Source organism: Emydura macquarii, unplaced genomic scaffold (assembly GCF_026122565.2).
Source record: "Emydura macquarii macquarii isolate MOO-44397 ecotype Brisbane River unplaced genomic scaffold, CSIRO-AGI_Emac_v2 contig_3122, whole genome shotgun sequence".
Lineage (NCBI taxonomy): Eukaryota > Metazoa > Chordata > Testudines > Chelidae > Emydura > Emydura macquarii.
In genome coordinates this window covers 2935804-2955757 of record NW_027133259.1, presented here as the reverse complement: position 1 = coordinate 2955757, position 19954 = coordinate 2935804, and the positions used below count along the sequence as shown (strand labels likewise).

General features: G+C 37.8%; 1 protein-coding gene across 1 annotated transcript in view; it reads left to right on the top strand.

Moving 5' to 3' along the window:
• Positions 1-19954, top strand: part of LOC137141939 (potassium voltage-gated channel subfamily KQT member 1-like) — a 552592-nt gene that overhangs the window by 24610 nt on the left and 508028 nt on the right. The window contains exons 6-10 of the mRNA XM_067531059.1: positions 1884-2024; positions 8832-8942; positions 10645-10740; positions 11599-11727; positions 15185-15347. Of these exons, the coding sequence (XP_067387160.1) occupies positions 1884-2024; positions 8832-8942; positions 10645-10740; positions 11599-11727; positions 15185-15347 (640 nt within the window). The remainder of the gene's footprint in view (positions 1-1883; positions 2025-8831; positions 8943-10644; positions 10741-11598; positions 11728-15184; positions 15348-19954) is intronic.

The following is a 19954-nucleotide window of genomic DNA, read 5'->3' as shown; positions in this document are numbered from 1 at the left end:
AACAGTTGCATTGGGGAGGATTCCAGGGCTTCACCATTTCCACCAGAAAGATGCTGTAATGAAAAAATTGAGAGCTGAAAAAGGTATAGTTCAAAGCAACAAAATCCAGATCGTCCGGTACTTCTCCTCCCTGACACTTAGCTTCTGATGCTAGTGTAAGATATAACAGAAGAATGGTCGGAGAGAAACATATTTTAAATAGAGGGGTTCTTTGTTAGACTGCTGTTTATTTTTTAAAACCATTCTTGTAATATTTGGGACACAAAAGAAAGAAGAATTATCTGAAATTCATAATGGTGACTAGCAGAACACAATGAAGAATATGGGTAAAGATACAGATGAAGTATGTAGTAAATTTTACCTTGCAGACTGCCTTCAGGTGGCAAAGCTTAAATAAGAGTGATTACAGAAGACAAGAAAACATAAATTAACCCCCAGTCTCTCAAGCAGCACAAAGTAAATATGGAGAAGTCTCAATCTCCTTTTAAAAAGTTAACTAAAACAAGTTTGAGATAGAAGTCAATAATGTTCATCCTTGGAAAAATCACAAGTGATATAAAAAAGTTAATCATTTCAAAATAAAAATGGATAAATATAGAAGTAAAGGAAGGTCTGTAACTGTGTGTGGGTATGGTTGAATAAACAGTTTGAAAAATATATTTAGAGTTGATCATTATACATGCGCTTGTGGGTAAATTTAAGTTAGCTTATCTTCCTTCAAGTTGGTTACTCCTAAGAGTTTGGTGTGTGTCTGTAATATGACACTGTAGTTATAAACAGAATATTCAAGGAAAGTTTTGGGTATTTTATTATGTCTAATACTGCAGTAGATTTCATTAGACTACTAATGTATTTTGGTTATTGTTCCATTTCAAAGATAGAATAAATGCCAAGAAGATGATATAGTTGTAAGTCCAAGTTGTACAACAAGTAAAATATTGTATGTACCTAGGAAGCTTGATCAATCCCAATGGTTGCATCAAAGATGAGGTTAAAAGGGGAGAAGTGCTTAGCAACAAGTGCTGCACAGAAGTTGATGAAATTATGGACTAATAAAAACATTACATTTGGCACCAAAGTGAAAATGTATCAAACAAGTGTACTGTTCTGTGGTCTGGAAGCATTAAATGAAACAGACATCAGAAGACTGGAGGCAGTAGAGATGAGTTATTTGGAAGGTGGTGGATGTAATGACTTAAGATAAATGAAGTTAGAAGGAGAACAGGATGAAAAATCAAGGTCTGATATTGGCTGCAATCGAAAAGATTATGATGGTTGGGACACTGTAGAAGATAGATGTGATAGGATGTCAAAGAATAATACAAATGCAACCAAGGTAAGTCAGGTCTAGAGGCTGACTACAGAGTAAATGGTGGGACATGGTATGCAGGGATGTAAATGGAGGGGACATGGACAGGAATGACTAGTGATGCTGTGTTCCTCATATTTGTAAATATGCTGTGGGATGCAAAGAAGAGATGTATGTACTGTAAATAAATCACATACTCTGTGTGTAGTAGGATTTACCTTCAGTTTTAAAAGGCATTAATATTTGTCATATCACCAAAATTGGCCAATGACATTGCAAAGTCTTATGTCTATTTGGGCTGGTAACAATAAGCTACTGTCAGGGATCATTTGGCCTTGAATGACTTGGTCTTGAAGTAAATAAAAAGCTACTCACGTATTAATCTCTTTTCATGGAAGTACATTTTGCATTCTAAACATGCTGATGGTGTCTTTTTATTGCAATTGCACAGCAATGCCATGATAGTGCCATTCAGCAAAATATGCTGGTTTGTAAAACCAAATGAAGATACTGGTTTCAGACTGGAAAATGCATAACTTGAGCCTTACATACAATTCCCTTTCTTTTGTGATAGGAACTCATAACCACTCTGTACATTGGATTCTTGGGACTGATCTTCTCATCCTATTTTGTCTACCTTGCTGAGAAGGATGCAGTGGATGAAGATGGAAGAACAGGTTTCTCCAGCTATGCTGATGCCCTGTGGTGGGGTGTGGTAAGTCATCTGTAGTAAAGTGTGTGCCTAGTCTCTTAGTCCACACTCATGCGAGATTGACCATTGACATTAATCGGGATTTTTGCTTCCTGAGTAAGGATGACTTTATTTGCAGAATCAGGCGTTCTATTTGTAAATGGTAATCTAGAAGGGAAATTTTACTCTTTTTTAAAAAAAAAAAAAAAATAGAATTAATAGAACTAAAATATTTCAGTAGTAAAGTGCATTGTGGAGGCACAGTAGTGACTCCATGGTAAAGGTTACACTGCATTTTGTACTTAAAATAGGAATGAAATCTTATTTTAAAGAGTATGAAATTAATCTTGAAATTTTACATGCTCTTTTGAGCCCAATTTAATTTTCTGTGATTTTTCTAAAAAGAAGCGTTACTTTAAGAATGTTCCCTCTTAGAAATGTAGGCCAAGGTGTTCCATTATTTCAAATACCTCTAGCTATACAACTGTACTGACAGACCTCAAAGCATGTGTGTGGATGCCAGTCCTGTGCACTACAATGCAAACTGCGTATTCTAACAATCCATTGTTCTATCCAGAGTAGTTGACAGAGCCTCCCAGATTCATCAGCTGTTTTGAATGTCTGATCATGCTTCCCAGATTCACCAGCAGGGCTCAATAAGGAATGGTGAACCAGAGAAGAAGGTTTGGGGCAAAGGATAATGGGAAGTTGTGGGAGTTGGCTAGGAGGAGTGCATGCCCAGTTGGGTGGAGAAGGGAGTGAAGAGAGAGAACAGGTATTGTTGACGTGTGAGGGTTATGCTCCTCTAGCCAACTTCCTCATATTAGTTACGCATCTCTGGGAAATGTCTTTCCTGTCCTCACCAGCAGTCTGAGTCTGATACGCCACCTGTGCTTCTGAGGCACGTTTCCTCGCTAGTGACCTCATGTAGCTCATGACCTGGGAGTCTGTATGTGACAAACCAGAGGAGGTTGACACATCAGCTCAAGAGATGGGGAAGGGCATGGTATTTACGATGAGGGGATATTACTGAGAATAGATTTAGAGCCACTAGCTCCCAGATATCCACAGTACTCCTCCACTTGCCCATTCAACCCTTCCGCATCCCTTGACTGCTATTCTCCCTTCTTCCTCAGCCACGGTGTAAAGCAAAACCTTAATTCCTCCTCATACCTCCCATTGACAAGTAACTTCTTGTGCACATACCCAAGAGATGTTACATTTGCTGTGTTTGTTATAGTGCTAATAAGGGAATTTTGTGTTTCATACTGTTTCTTCATATGTGCAAGGGAGTTCCTTGCAGGGGTGTGGAGTATGTCTGTAAGACGGATGAATGTGATGGGTGAGTGTTCTCTCAAGGTTATTTCCTTGCTTTCAAGGTTTCATCTGGGTGGGTTTTGCAGTTATTCAACCTTTCACTGCTTTGACTCGTGTGTGCAAAAATTTAGTTTGGTTTAATCCAAGACAAAAGGGGAAAAGCAGTTCAAGTCTTTGTAAAGAAAAGATGGAAAACAAAGCAATATTTTTCCTGCTTCTAAATAATCCTCTAAATAAAGACAGGTAAGAGTCTGTGAGATGGAAAAAATTGGGCTTGAAAATCCCAATACATACATATTTATAATCTTTGTGTTTAGAAGCGTGATGTAGAGACCTGTGCTTTACTAAAATTATTTTTTTATAAAACTTTGTTTTACCCTTTTTTAATGGCCCAGTCCAAACATTTTGTGGTAAATATGTAATTCCAATTATTTGGTTGTCACATATTCAACTAATTTGTAGGGTATACAAAGTACCCAAGAACTGATTTAAAAAAAAAAACAAAACAAAACAAAAAAACCCTGGCCAAGAAACCCACCTCAAGATGAGTAGACAGAACTAAATAATCTGGCAAAATCAGTCATTTGTTAAACTCCTCTATAGACGTTCCTGATAAAAAGTTCTTAAGAAATTTAAACCCTTCTGCATCTGGGCGTAAAACAACCTCTAATCAATGGGGTTTAGGAAGAAACTTTCCACAAGAACAGATTGCTCCATATTTTTTTATTTCAGCAAAAACCAAAACAGTAAAGACCAAATAAGTCTGCACCTTTTTTTAGATTGACATCATGAAAGGCCATGTCTATGCTGTGGAAACTAACAGCAATAAATTCCTACTTGTTCCACTACAAGTTCAGTTGAACTTGAGTTCAAAACAGTGTGAACATGGCTGCTCAGCCAGTTTTTACCACCATTTTAGCTAAATATGCTGAAAAATAAATCTGATCACAATGTTATTAGAAGTGGGTCTAGCTATGGCAGTCTCAATAACATTAGGGCTCCCACCAGAGCTGGCACCAGTTCAGCTGAACTCCTTGGAAGCTGCCTGTAAATTCCCCCAGTGTAGTCAAGGTCCAAAGAGGTTAGTGGCACCATGTGAACCGGTACAAATTTAAGAAAGGGAGACTAAATATTTTCTAAATATATAAATTGGGATGACTGTTCAACTTAATGTGTAGTTGTTAAAGGATGCTGATCTGTGTTCTTGTGAATTTTGCGATCTTTATCTGTGGTTTGATAAAGTTACCCAGCACTGTGGGTAACACCTTCCCTGAGAAGAGAACACAAAAACATCCCTCTCTTTTAGCCCTGCTTGCAGGAACATGCTTAAAGAATTAATCTAATTTTCTAACATGAGTAACTATTTTGGAATCTAAGGACTAGATCCTGCAACCTTGACAGAGTAAAAGCTACAGAATCAGTGCTTAAAATAGTCAAGATATCTTCATATGTGAGCATATTTTGCAAATATTGTTGATTACAAGTTAATAAAAGAAAACTAGAGAATTTTCAGCAGAAATGAGTAAGTTTAAAATATAGACACATTTATTTGGTGCTTGTTTCAAATGCTTTCCATTGTTTAAGATAGGTACATTTAGAATTCAACCTATTTTTTTAAAGTGTTTGTGTATTGCACAAAGTGCCCAGGGATTTTTCTGTACAATTCTACTTGCGTTGTGTAATGGGTAGATAAAATCAGCTTTGTCTTTATCTGCGTGAGGCGCATGAAGAAAGAACACTGTTTAAATTGTTTAAGCTTTCCAGACGTTTAGGCCTCGACAGCATTAGTGAGTCACGCTGCAGGTGCAGTTCACAGCTGGGACCAGTGACACAGGGCAAAGTGAATCACTTAGTTTCTTTTTCTTTTAAAACCTCCTATAACAAAAAAACACAGATGTGGAGTTATTAGGGAGTGAAATTTGATTTCACTTTTGCTTTTCAAAACTAATCCAGTTAAAAAAAAAATCTTGGTAGCAGCTTTTGAAAGTTTCTTGTGTATCCGATAAAACCGCAGAGTCTATTATGTGTAATATTTTGCCTACTGTAGAAAGTGCAAGCTTGCTGAATTTGATACAAATGTCCTGAAAGGTTTAAACATGAGGAAAAAGGAAAATAAAACAAAAATAAAAGGAATTTGGAACCAAATGTTAACCAGCTTCACTTGCTCTAGCTGAATGCAAGTCTGTTTCATCTACTTTTAACAGGCACGGTAGATTTGACTGCAGAGTTCTATCGAAGACTTTGTAGTGTCGTATATGAACCATTTTCAGCACTGTTACCTTATTGAAATATAAGGAAAGCCATTTCCTGAGGGATTATCAGTCTGACAGAGGGCAGAAATATTAACCCTGTCTGTTTCTAAGTAATTTTTTAGCCCTCTTTGAGGGGAGAAGTTGTTGACATCTCATTTGTGTTCCTAGCTCCTGGGACCCTACTTTAGTGTCTAATTATGTCCTGTAGAATATGAGTCAAATAGCTGATTGTCTACATTAGATTACTCTGCCTGTAATACCAAGTTTTGAGCTATTTCACCAAATCTCCAATATCAAGTACCTATGTCCCAGCCAGAGCACTGTCCCTTTATCATTAATGTTTGGTCCTTTTGGTTCCAAAGCCCTGATCTTGAAAGAACTTTAAGCATGTGAACAGTCCATCAGTGAAACTACTCTCATTTTTGAAGCTATGCATGTGTACATGTTTGCAGGATCAGAGGCTAAATTAGCTAAAGCATGTGTAAACGATATGAGTGGACATGTGATATAGTGAATCTGGTTTAGGAAACAGGTTTATCTTTTCAATAGCTAATTATTAAATATATGCTGAATGGTTCCCTGGTATCTGCTAGAAATACATTCAAAATAATTCTGGACAAGATTAAGTAAAATGGAGAATTACATTTTCTATTATCCATTCTGCATACTTAGAAGTTTTAATCAGATTAGCAAGAAAGAACCTTCTTAAAGTGGTAATGGAGAAACTTCCTGAGACATGTCCAGACACCTGCAGGAATCTGTCAGCCAAATGTCTGCTGCAGGAATGGAAAAGCATCTCTCTCTTTTCTGTGGTTATGGCTTTTCATGCTGTCTTCCACAGTAATGTTAGGGTAGTTCAGCATTACCGCAGTTGGTTTTTAGTTCCTGAGTGCTGGAGAACTCAGGAAAAACAAGGAGCCTTTCATAGGAAAATGAAGGGGAGAAGAAAAAAGCAAGACATTAAAGGATCATCTGGGTGCACTGAGGAGCTGAATGGCCATTAAGGAATCACTGTTTTTAATTTCCTCCACTTCTCAGATCTGATCATTTTGAAGTTTAACATGTGGTGTTGGAGATTTTCATTATTATTTGTTTGTTCTGGGGTAGTATGCGATGGCCCTTATCATTATTAGAGCCCGTTATGGTAGGCACTGTACAGACTCATAGGAAGATGCGGGCCTTGCTGAGGTCAGCATACAGGTTGTAATGATGGTTGTTGCAGGGAAATGAAGATACTGACATGCTGAGTTTGCTAAACAACTGGCATTTTGTTTGGAATGAGGAACCAATAGTCTATAAAGTAAATGTGAGTCTAGTTTTCAGGGTTTGAAAATCTTAGTTCAACAGTATTTTCAGCCCCCATTTTACAAACCCTACTTCCTAGCTCATAACTGTGCTTCCCGGAGAGGTTGAAATAAAAGAAGTATATTCTTTGCAACTCTGTACAGGCTTTTCAGAAAAACCTAAAGAATTATAGATTTAAGATTTGTGAAGTGCTTTGAGATACTGATGAAAAGCACTATATAAGAAAATAAGCATTATTATTATTATTATTATTTATTTTATTATTATTACTACTAATAATAATATCTAAGTAGGTGCAACAATTAGAGAGAGCAGTGACTGTGCAGTACTCTCACTAGAGCCATTGAAATTTTTTTTGCCAAAATGAAATTTTGGTGAAATATGCTATTCTGTTGAAACCAAAAGGTTTTGAGGAGATATGTTTCCGTGAAACTTTTGGTAGGAAGGTTTTTGGGTCAGGGTGAGCACAGAGAGCAAAGAGACTGACTCTGCAGCTCAGTGGGAGAGCTAGGTTCAAGGCCCTGCTCTGCCAGTTTTGGTGTGATACGGGATGGAAGACTTCTGCTCCGATCTGGAGCAGAACAGGAAGTGGAACCTGGCTCTTTCGTGTCCCAGGCCAATATGCTAACAATGAGGCTAAACAGCCTCTCTCCTTTTCAGACAACAAATATTTTGTCCAAGGAGGAAGAAAAACAAATTTTGAAACCTTGAAAGTTGCCACAAAATGGAATTGTCATCCTGTGGTCAACTCTAATTCTCATAGCCTGCTTTGTTCCCATTGTGAATGGTTAGCTGAATGTGAATTCATCAACGTTTTTGGGTCATATTTCTGATACTATGGGTGGCAAAATGGAAGGAGTGGGGGATGGGTTTGGGGCCATGTCCCCAAATCTAATAACTTTCTTTACAGATGTAACTCTTAAAATTATCTGTGTTGGAGACAGAGTAAAAAATACTCTATAGTCAATGGCTAATTTTGAGAAGAAATAAATCATCTTTGCAATGTTGAAACAGGGCAGTGGTTGGGGCCAGTTAAGGCAATATAGTATAAGAAGCAGCAGGTCTAGTACCTGGGTCTGTAGATTCCCCAGGTAGTGACTGTCTCCACACCACCCCCTAACCTTGGACAATGGAAACGCTGGGCATATCATGAACCTCAGGGACTCAGACACCACAGGATGTGCTGCCCATGGAAGGCCCAAATGACAGGACATTCCTGGTAGATCCGGACATACTATTGAAGCCTGGGGAAGATATAGGAAGTTTGTGCAACTAAGTAGAATCCTAAGTAACTGCTGTTACAGACCCTGTTTCTTCAGGCCTCTCCTGACCTCAACTTTACATAGCACTGACTCCTGACTTGGCCTGGACTCCTGACTCTATCTCCTGGTTTCTGACCTTGAATTGACCCACAAATCTACTTCCCAGTATCTGACTCTTGCTCTAGCCACTAGACCAGATGCCAACAACCCGGCCCTGACATGGTGCATTAGCACCCTCCCCTCATGGCCCTGAATCTCACTTTGAGTGGTGATGGAAAGGGCCTCCTCTTCCATCCCCTTGTACTTAGTCTGTCTGCTGGTGTGTCTATTTGGATGGGTGCACTTGAACCATTTCACTTTGCTCTTCCAACTAAGAGTCCTGTGCTGGAGTGGTATTGATGGAGCCCCCAGTACAGAGGGTTTTGGAGTTAGTACTCCAAAGAGATGAATAGGGTAGCTCACCCATCTCCTGGCTACTGAGATTGAGATTCTAATATAAGCAAATGATTTCAGGAGCTGGGGCTTTAGGCAAAGGCCTACAGTGTTTATGGCTAAAGGACCTGGTGAGTGGGAGAGGGCAAATTCTCTGGATCACAGCAATCCCAGTGGATCATCATATGTTGGGCTGCTTTCACACTCCTTTCTGGAATGACTTTATAACTTTACAGTGAATATGTTCTTTGTTTATGGTGCAGGTAACGGTCACAACGATCGGCTATGGTGACAAAGTACCACAGACCTGGATTGGGAAGACAATAGCTTCCTGTTTCTCAGTATTTGCTATATCTTTCTTTGCTCTGCCAGCGGTGAGTGGGAATTCGAAGCAGTTATTTAATCCTGTTTGTAAATAATACAAGTACTTGTTAATTGATGCTACTGTTAAGAAAATGTCTTTTGGATTTTGTCTCAGAATATAACACACAGTCTATTGGACCTGTTAACTTGTAATATTCTTTATGAAAGGAAGGATGATCTAATTGTTGGGGCAGAAGTCTAGGACTTGGGAAACCCAGGTTCAGGTGCCTTCTCTGTCATAGACTTCCAGTGTGATCTTGGGCAAGTCACTGCTCTGTGCCTCAGTTCCCCCTTTGTAAAATGTGGGTAATAATCCCTACATCAGGAGAATGTTGTGAGGATAAATATATTAAAGATTGTCAGGCACTCAGATAATATGATGATGGTGGCCATTTACATACTTTACATATTGGGAATTAAATATATAAGAATACCTTGCTTTCCTATAGCACTTTTCATCCATAGATCTCAAAGCCCTCTATAAAGGAGGTCAGATTCATGATCCTTATGTTACAAATGAGGACACTGAAGCTCAGATAGGTGAATTGATTTGCCCGAGGCCAACCAGCAGGCCAGTGGCAAAAATGGGAATAGAATCCAGATCTCCTTAACTTCCTGTCTTTTAGGATTTAAGAAATAAACTGAGGCTGTGTGAGGAGACATCCCCTGCAACCTGGGAATCTCAATCAGGTCTTCTACAAATTGCTAAGCTAATTTGGTTCCCCAAATAATTGAATATGAATAAACATAAGGACTAAACTAAAAAATTAATCTATAAAACCTCTCTTTTGAAGTTTTGAAAATGAAATCCTTAGAATGACTTAATGTTACACATACCATAGCAGCAGGTAAAAGGAATGTCAAGCAACGCAGAGCTGTGTGCAGCTTTTGGTCGGAAGCCTGAAGAGAGACACAGTAGTCCTTGTCGAGAGAGAAACTCAACTCAGCCCAGTTCAACTGAGCTTACTAAAAGATAGTTAATATTTTGAGCAGTTTTGTCAAAACAAGGTGATACTTGACTTTCTGAGTTCCATTGTGAGTTTGCTCACAGCAGAACTCAGAGGGTCTGAACCCACATTGCTAAAACTAATGTAACCTCTGAGAAGCTGAAAATGGATATAGTCACAGCTCTGTAATAATTTATTGCTCTAATGTACACTAATTTTAAAAGAAATGTTGCACTCTATAAAATTGTATATACTTTGCCTTTAATTCTTTCACAGGTGACAGGTGAACAGAGTTGTTTATTTGTAGGGGAAGGAAATAGCAAGTGCAAAGAACATCTGGAGTTTGGTTGTGAGAGCTATGTGTTTGTTTCTCTCACTATTATGTGCCAATTGCTTTTAGAATGTAGTGAAACGTGGCTACACCTACTGTATTGAATAATGTTCCCCATACATTCTAGCTGTGAATGTATGGTTGTTATAAGTCTTTTTGGGGAAAGAATATTTCCTGATTTGTGTAAGAGTTAGTGAAGTCATGTGGTGCTCAGAATACTTTCAATACATTATTTCATCATTGGATAAATAAATTTTGTAGTCATGGAAATATTAAGAGTTAAGAAACTCCATGACTGTAACTGAGGTTAAGTGGAAATCCTTTCTCATTATTATTGAAGGGGGGAAATGATTTTTTATTTCATGCTTTAATTTTTTGTTTAAAACACACAGGAAGTTCCATCACAGACTTACCAGTTTTTGGTTTGTTTATTAGGGGATTCTGGGTTCTGGCTTTGCCTTGAAAGTGCAACAGAAGCAACGTCAGAAGCATTTCAACAGGCAGATCCCAGCTGCAGCTTCTCTAATTCAGGTAAATGCTTGAATCATAAAACAGATGAAGAGGGAGTATGGTTTAGGTGGTCACAGCATAGGACTAGAGTTACGACTTTGAGGTTCTATTCCATCTCTGCTGTTAATTCGCTTTTAATCATTAAATCATTTTGCCTCAGATTACTGATCTATGATATGGGGATAATTACCTATCCCACAGGTTTGTTGTGAAGTTTAATATTTTAAAGGGTTTTGAGACTCTTCAGTGAAAGATACTGGTCAGGTGCAGAGTGCTTGTGGAACTAAAGAACCAACTTTGTTGTTTTTTAATTTTCATGTAATTATCATTGACCTTGTAGTATTCCCATATATACTGTGTATATCTTAAATAATTGGGATGGATACACGCACACACACCAGTTTGGAAAATGCTCCAATATTACATTTTATATAATGTAAAGAGAATGTCAGCTGAAAACAATGTTACTAAAATGTGTCACAATGCATAAAAAAGTAAAGCAGGAACACTTGTTAATGTTCTAAGAGTATTTCTTCTTATGTGGCAAATTTTCATCTCCATGTGTAGTGGATTAGACTGCAACTCCCACTGATAATACTAAGAGCAGCATGCTTAAAAACACCGCATGCTGAAGTGAATATATACCTTTTGGTGGTAGTTACCTCTTAGCACAGTTACTCATGGGAGAGACTGCATTTTATTTGACATGTAGCTATGCTGTACAGCACATAGTGGTTGCAATAAAAATCCTTTGCAGCACATTTATATAGATCAAAGAACATACTGTAGGTTCATTTTTGGCAAGTTTGTAGTAACCCTTCCTTTTGAACATAGTGCCCATTTGTTCACATAAAGAATTGTTTGGTTTTTACTTTACAGACTCTATGGCGGTGCTATGCAGCAGAGAAATCATACAGTTCTACAGCAACATGGAAGATATATGTTACATCACCTGCTCAAAATACAAAAAAAACACCAGCACCATCTAGCCCTAATCTGAGAAAACAGGTTACAAGGAATTTACTGTACTCTTCTTTTTGGTTGTAATTTGGTTAGGTTAACAACCAGAATATAGTAAAAGATGCGTAGAGATGGCAGTGATTTGTAGAAACATTTGGGTTGGAAGAGATCTGTAATGGGACATGGGATATATTTCCTTACATTGTGTCAGGATCAAGTTAATTATCCTTAAAACAAACCTTCTGGCTTGATATGTCTCTGTTTTGAATGTATTCATTGGTTTCTATAGTCCTGGTTCTCCATTACCTTGTCCCTTATGTAGACATTTATAACGGTTCAACTGAGCGTACATTGCTATCTTATATGATCTGGTAGCATTTTATACCCATTTGCACTCAGTTGAACAGTTATAAATGACTGGCAGAGAGGGAAAGGCAGTGGAGTATCAGGCCTGTGCTCTCAATTTGGCTTCTAATATCTAATTTAACTTGTTTAATAGAAGATATTTGAAAAATAATTTAGGCAAATATCCCAGTCTGGCTGAAATAAGGCAGAATTTCAGTGCACGTATCTATTGTTTCAAAGGTTTTTTTTATTTGCATTACAATAGTATATACAGTGCAAATGCATAATAAGAGACAGTCCATGCCCTGAGGAGCATACAATCTGACCAGAATATACAGACAGAAGTGAGGAGAGGCAACACAGGCATAGAGAAATGAAGTGCCTTGTGCGATATTGTACAACAGGTTAGTGGCAGGAGAAAAATAACTCGGGTCCTTTTGACTCCCAGGCCAGTGCCCTTCCCTCTGGACCACACTGCCTCAATTTTTCTGTTTTTTTCCTAATACACTGTTAAACCTGAATTTTCCCTGCTATAACTTAATCCCATAATTACAGATTCTGCTGTTGTTCATTAATGGGTGAAACTCACCCCTGTGAAGAGGGCCAACAAAGAAGTCTCTGCACCACTTAAACCTACCTTGGCCCTTTATACTGAGAGTTAAAGTGATGTATTGGCTTTGTGCAGGTCCTCGGCAGGAGGTGAATTTGACCTTAATGAGAAGAGCTGGTTGTTTTTTCAAAGACACACTGTAAATTCATGACAATATTTAAAGCACATACTCAAGCATGTACACTTCCTTACTAATCAGGTACACAGTTTCAGGAAGTGGTCAACTGACTGATTTGAGTTGTCACTCAAGATAAAGTACGTGTCTTACTTGTCACCAGATCTTGGCTCTGTTGTCAGCTTTCAGCTTAGTTATTGTTCACAGCAGGAGCTGACACTGCATACACAGGTGGAATTAAAGACAGAAACAACTATGGTCTTTTCCCAGTGCCCTAGCACAGTTGTTTTCAACCTTTCCAGACTACTGTACCCCTTTCAGGAGTCTGATTTGTCTTGCGTACTTCAAGTTTCACGTCACTTAAAAACTACTTGCTTACAAAATCAGACATAAAAACATGCAAGTGTCATAGCACACTATTACTAAAAAATTGCTTATTTTTCCATTTTTACAATGTAATTATAAAATAAATCAGTTGGAATATAACTATTGTACTTACATTTCAGTGTATAGTATATACAGCAGTATAAACAAGTAATTGCCTGTATGAAATTTTGGTTTATACTGACTTTGCTAGGGCTTTTTACATAGCCTGTTGTAAAACTAAGCAAATATCTAGATGAGTTGGTATCCCATGGAAGATCTCTGTGTACACTCGGGTATGCATATCCCTGGTTCAGAACCACTGCCCTAGTAACCCAAAATGCTGGAAAATAGAAAGATACAGTTAGAGGTGCCTACCCAAGATAGGTACTTCATGTCACCAGGGGGATTCCCAGGTGTCCAACCCATGACCTCAGTCTTCCACCTTTAGGGGTCCTTTGGCTTTCTGGAAGCAATGCACTGAAGGAGACAGGCTGATTTATCCTATTTCTGCTGTGTGGACCAACTCAGTGCCTCTTCTTGGAGTTGCAGGCATGGACTAACCAAATGGCGACCCATACTTTTATTGAAGAATTGAAATGTCCAACATAAAGATGTCCACTCAGGGAATGAGACATCAGCTTTTGAGATCCTTCAGTTGGGCCTGGAGTTTTCCCATCTCTTTGTGCAACACAGCTTGTCACACCAGCTTGTATAAACAAATTTAGGCCATAGGTGTTCATACAACCATTTTGGAACATGCATTGAACTCCAGCTGGTTTTCTCTGGTCAGCAACTTACCTCCACAAGTAACTTTCTGGGGGCCCCTCTGTGGGGCATTCTTTGGCCAGTTTTGCAGTTAGTGTTACTCAAGTTATAATTTCTCCATTAATACTCTGCTAGCTGCTGAAATATCCAGTTTAGAGGTCACATAATTTATACAAAGTCCCTTCAGATTCTTTGATGCTATTTAAACTCATTTTAACAGTACATTATACAGTGCAATAGTCACTTCAATAACTGTTGTTCTCAAACTGGAACATCTGTATACATTTTCCATTTCTGTTCTTGTTTTAACAACAATGGTGGGACCTCTGTATGTATGACTAAGCTGAGTCTGTGCTTTATTAATCAGTTACATTTCTGATTATTTCACTCTGTGGTCAAGTGTTCATATAAACACACAATTTGGTTTCAGTTCCTTTTATTTACTGCCTCTTCAGCACGTGTATTTCACTGACTTGATAGAATAAGCATGCCTGATTGCAAACATTAGCCTCGCTACTTCACTTTATCACTTAAACAAAAAAAAAATCAATAGGAACGCAACTCCTTTCTTTCCTAACGGGATTGCCCCTGAGGTAAACCGTGTTATTAAAGTTAACAATGTATTGCCCAAAGCTTTATAACTAATAGTTGACTTCCCTTTCATATACATTTTTAATGATAATATTAGATTCCATCACATTCCCAATTTTTGTACTGTCTAGCACATCATATAATACCTAGGTTTGATCTTAATTTAATTTTTATCCATTTACTAATTTACAGACAGGGAAAATGGAAAAGTCTCTAGCTGCACTAGTATGCTCTTGTGACAGTCTGAGAAGGTTCTGTTGTTGCAGCCTATCCGAGAAAACTAGCCATTAGACTTCGTGTTTTTATTCTCTTAACCCTCTGTTCTATCTTTCTAAAAGGCCTTGATGCCTATGCAATGGTAAAATAGTAATAACTCATCATTTTGTGGCCTTAGGTATGACACTCAAGTTTTGGGCATCCAATTTGACAAAAATTAGAGACCTTTTGGAGAGTGCTGACTGCTTGAAGTTTCACCTCTTTAAGGTGTTTTAAAGTTGGGCATCTAGAGCGTGTCAGTTTTGAAAACCTTGGCCAAGGGCTTTGGCCATAGCTTTGAATTTGACCGTGGCCATGACTCTGAATTTCACTCTTACTATTTAACTTAATGTCTGTAGTATCAAATTCAAATTTACAATATCATAATTTGGAAGTGTGTTACGCTCTTTTCTGTATGCAGTAATATCTTTGCTATTATCCCATTTCCATTGCTACAGTCTAGAAGATACAAAAGAAAAGGAAAACCTGGGCGTGATAATGGCTCTACACCTATAATAAATCCTGGAGAGACTAGCTTATCCATTCCACAAATTACTTACGATCACATTGATGAAAGAGAAGACAAAAAAGACATGGCTTTTTACCTTGATGAATCTGGAGGTAATTTACTTTTATTTATGTTTAGGGCTGCAAATCTTTTATACAAACATTGTTAAAAGAACTGAACTGGCAAAGAGAGACATTCTTTGTATACGCAATATTAAAAGAGTTAATGAAGCAAATTATCTGAATGCAAAAACCATTAAATGACAAAAAATGTGAGCGCAATAAAGTAAAATTAGAGATAAATTAATATATATTGTGACTATCAAAGACCCAAGGGAGTTCCCTTTTTGTTTAACAAAATCTACATAAAGTCCAAAATGCCAGTTTAGTTCCGGCTTTTAAAATGTCTGATGCAGACCTCACTCCACATTAAGAAATAAATGCAAAGCTCCTCTGAGCCTAGCTTTCCCTCAGGATGTTATAAACAAACACGTAGACCAGTCAAGATCCTACCAACTGGAAAGGAAGAAAGTGAGATTATTTTTTTTTCTTATTTTGCATGCTTGTGTGACATGCAGCTGTAACAGTGATGGGGCGGGTGGGGAGCATACACATATTTTATACCTAGGTAGATATGATTGTTTGAATTGGAGACAGTATTTTTCCTCACTTTCTGCATTAAAGTACTTTGTTGTGAACAACTGCTGCATTTTGCCCTGGAAATGACTGGATTTCAGTCTTAAGTGAAGAGATTCTTGTGTTTGTAAAGTGCTTGAAACTTTTAATGATGGAAGCCAATATAGAAATGTGCATATAAATAGTATTGTATAATTTTTGACACTCTTCTTAAAACTGATTTTTGCATCTATAAAGTACCTCCCTTTGTCCTATGGCGGAGCTGGGGAAGGAACTCTGTACAAATCCTGAAGCAGTGAAGCCTGTAGCTGAGGAAAATAGACTTCAATGGAGGATGGTTTCTTCATGCTCCGATCTTGCCCTTTTGGAAGCCTGCAAATCCCTGCCAGGCCAAATGAAGGATCCAAAAATGATCTAGCCAAATACAGTAAATAAAGTATTTTGTTTGGGGGTAACTTTAAAGACCTTGCCCCTTAAGCCGTTTGACATGGGGTACAAGAAATCTCCAATAAATTTGACACACATACGAAAATCGATTTCCGAAAGAGATACTAGGCATTTGTGCTGTCACAGGATTGGACAGCTCTTTTCTCTATGATTTTTGGTGTGATTTGTTTGTTCTCACTGAGAACATGCTGTGTACCTGCTGCTGCTGAACACAGTGTAATAAGGTGGTGACATCCTTGGATAGTTTTGACTTCATAGACCACAGGAATGAAGGTCAAGTGGTACATGAGGTTGTATAATCCACTAACCAATAACAGAGGCTGTTGAGTAGCAAAAATATAACAGCTAAGGAAAGTGTAAGCACATAATGACATTCTGGTTTCTTTCTCTGAGAGCCCTCTTGATGGGCTATTTATATAGCATGCCTAGTGTGAGAGGCAGCTACTCAAAGATTGCTCTAAATGAAAACCATTAAAATCTCTATTTCTGGCTACTTTTAAAAAATACACTACTTAAAAAATTACATTTAAAATTGGTTGTGATCCATATTCATGGTGCAGCCAAAGGCAGATTAAAACCAATGTATTGGTTAAAGGTTTCATTCATGTATATTTTGATTTTTCTTGGTTTTGATTTCAATCCTAAAAATGTAAAGCAATATAAATTGTTCATATTTTGATTCAACTCTTTACTACATTCTTGTGTTACATTGTAATTTACAGAATATTATTTTTACAATTAACTCATGACATTCTCATTTGTTAATGGCTATAAAACTTGGCTTGTATGCCATCTCATTGAAGATTTTGCTTCATCTTAGATATATAGCTATTGCAGTAATAGTCAGATAGTGACGGGCAAAAGAGAAAGTGTGATTGGTAATATTGTCTATCACAACTCTGATACTTTATCTAAACTTTTATTCTTGAGCATCATAGAAGTTAGAGAAAGAAAAGATCATTAAGTCCTTGTGCATTCCTCTGCCTGTTCACAGTTGTTCACTTAAAGAATATCCCTTAAATGTTCACAGTTTGAACAAACAAACTAGTCAGTTTTCACAATGGAGAGGTAAATCGTGGGGTCCCCCAAGGATCTGTACTGGGATCTGTGCTGTTCAACATATTCATAAATGATCTGGAAAAGGGGTAAGCAGTGAAATGACAAAGTTTGCAGATGATACAAAATTACTCAAGATCCTTAAGTCCAAAGCTAACTTCAAAGTTATGAAGGGATATCCCAAAACTGGGTGACCTGCAACAAAATGGCAGATGAAATTCAATGTTGATAAATGCAAAGTATTGCACATTAGAAAACATAATCCCAACTATACATATAAAATGATGGGGTATAAAATATAAAATACATATAAAATGATGGGGGGGGGGGGAAATAAGAATTGGACAAAAGTACAGGAAAGGACAACAAAAATGATTAAGGGATATGGAACGGTTTCCATACAAGGTGTGTCTGTTCAGCTTAGAAAAGAGGTGACTAAGGGTGAGATTTGATAAGTCTATAAAATCATGAATAGTGTGGAGAAAGTGAAGCGGGGGAAGTGTTATTTACCCCTTCACATAACACGAGAACCGGGGGTCTCCCAATAAAATTAATAGGCAGCAATTTTAAAACAAACATAAGGAAGTGTTTCTTGACACAGCCCCCAGTTAACCTGTGGAACTCATTGCCAGAGAACATTGTGAAGGTCAAAAGTATAACTGGGTTCAAAAAAGAATTGGATAAATTCATGGAGAATAGGTTTATCAGTGGCAATTAGCCAAGATATTCAGGGACACAACCCAATGCTCTGGGTGTCCCACACCTCCAACTGCCAGAAGCTGGGACTGGGAAGATAGATCACTTGTTAATTGCCCTGTTGTGTTCATTTCCTCTGAAGAATCTGGCACTGGCCGCTCTCAGAAGACCAATACTGAGCTAAATGGACCACTGGTCTGACCCAGTTTGGCAATTCTTACGTTCAAAGTACTATGTGTAGGAGGAAATATTATGTTAAAAAGAGTAACATATTTTTAGTGCTTTCTGCCCTTAGCAGTCAATAAAAAGGAAAATCATTTTTTCCCCTTCAGATGGGGGAGGAGAAGATAATTGAGATTTCCCCCCATTTGTAGAGGCTAGAATGCACGCTGTTCTAGGGCCAACTGTATTTCTGTCTTATTTGTTTCCTTTAGCCAAAATGCAGCAGTAAGTTACACAGTGTTTCCTTTTCTGATTTATTCCTTCTGTAACAAAGCTTCCAAAATTGTGTTGAGCCAACTAGATTGCTTAACTGGCTAAACATTCTTGACTTTCTGAATAGTTTTAACCTGATTTCTCTCAAATGTCCCTTGTGAGCAGTTAAAGTCTTGCAGCCTGGTGCTTTAAAAGCGAGGTATTCCCCTCCTCCCCTTCCCCCCCTTAAAACTGAAATGAAAATGGAAGCATACTAGAGGAGTTTAAGAAGGGATACAGGAATGGTAAATGGCTGTTGTTTCAGTGTTTATAGACTGGAGTCGCTTGGTCCTAAGTGTGTGGAAGTTGAGGGTTTTATAGAGACGATGTCAAACTTAGGTGGGGTTATGCTGTATCATTTCTACTGATCTGTCCTTGCAATATCAAATCTATAGTTTTTTAAAAAGTGCCTGCCAGCTGTTTATGTGAATGTAATGTGTCAGAGCAGGTGTTTGTGAGTAGCAAGGGAAGAACTGAGATGCTTCAAAAAAACAAAGGTAGATGTAGATATGCAATTTTCAGACTCTCCATATGTGCAAAATAATGTTAGAAAATGTTATTTTCATAAATACTGACTTGCTCAGTGCATTTTTGGTAATCTCACATGAAGTACGTTGTATAAAAATGAGTGCTGTTGTGAAATAACTTTTTAATTGCACTGTTTTGACAGGTGTAATATACAATGTTTCTTTACCTTTGTTTAAAGAATGTACGGTACATGACTTACTATGATGCTGGAAAAGCAGTCTTAATCCTGGGAAAATTGCCCTAGACTTAATGGCCATTCAGTTTTCCAGTGGGATGTTTCTCTATCTTTTATTTCACTGTAATATCTCCCTTTATTCCTCATTCACCCTTATTAGCCTTTCATCAGCTTTTAAATGTTCCTATCAAGATTATGCTTCATATACTTTTAAAATCTTGCATTTTTATCTTCTGCCCAGCACCTAGAGATCAATATGTGAGTACATTGTCTGCAGCACATTTGCTTCATTCAGTTGCGTTTTCAGGTATTATTTGTTGCCTATAATTTTTTTTTTCTTGGATTTATAGAATGTGCCCTTCCAGAGAGCTCAGGCTTAGTTAGTAGACATATATATATAATTCCACATCTTCCAAAGGCGGGCAAAATGATTGTCCTCTATAAACAAGCAATTCTTTCCTGCATTATGCTCCTCCTCCTCTGCTATGACTGCTTGGGACCAAAGGCGTTAAAAGTTTCTGGTGTTATTTATATAATTTTTTTAAATGGACACCTGACAATTGTCCATTAATATGAGAACTTCAACCAGTGAGACAAATGCCATTATTGTGTCCATCCAAGTTTTAAGTCAAATTGAAGGGTCAAGGAAGACTGAGGGCTCTAGACAGGAACCAGAGCTGTCCTGCCATGACTTTCTCAATCACTTTCT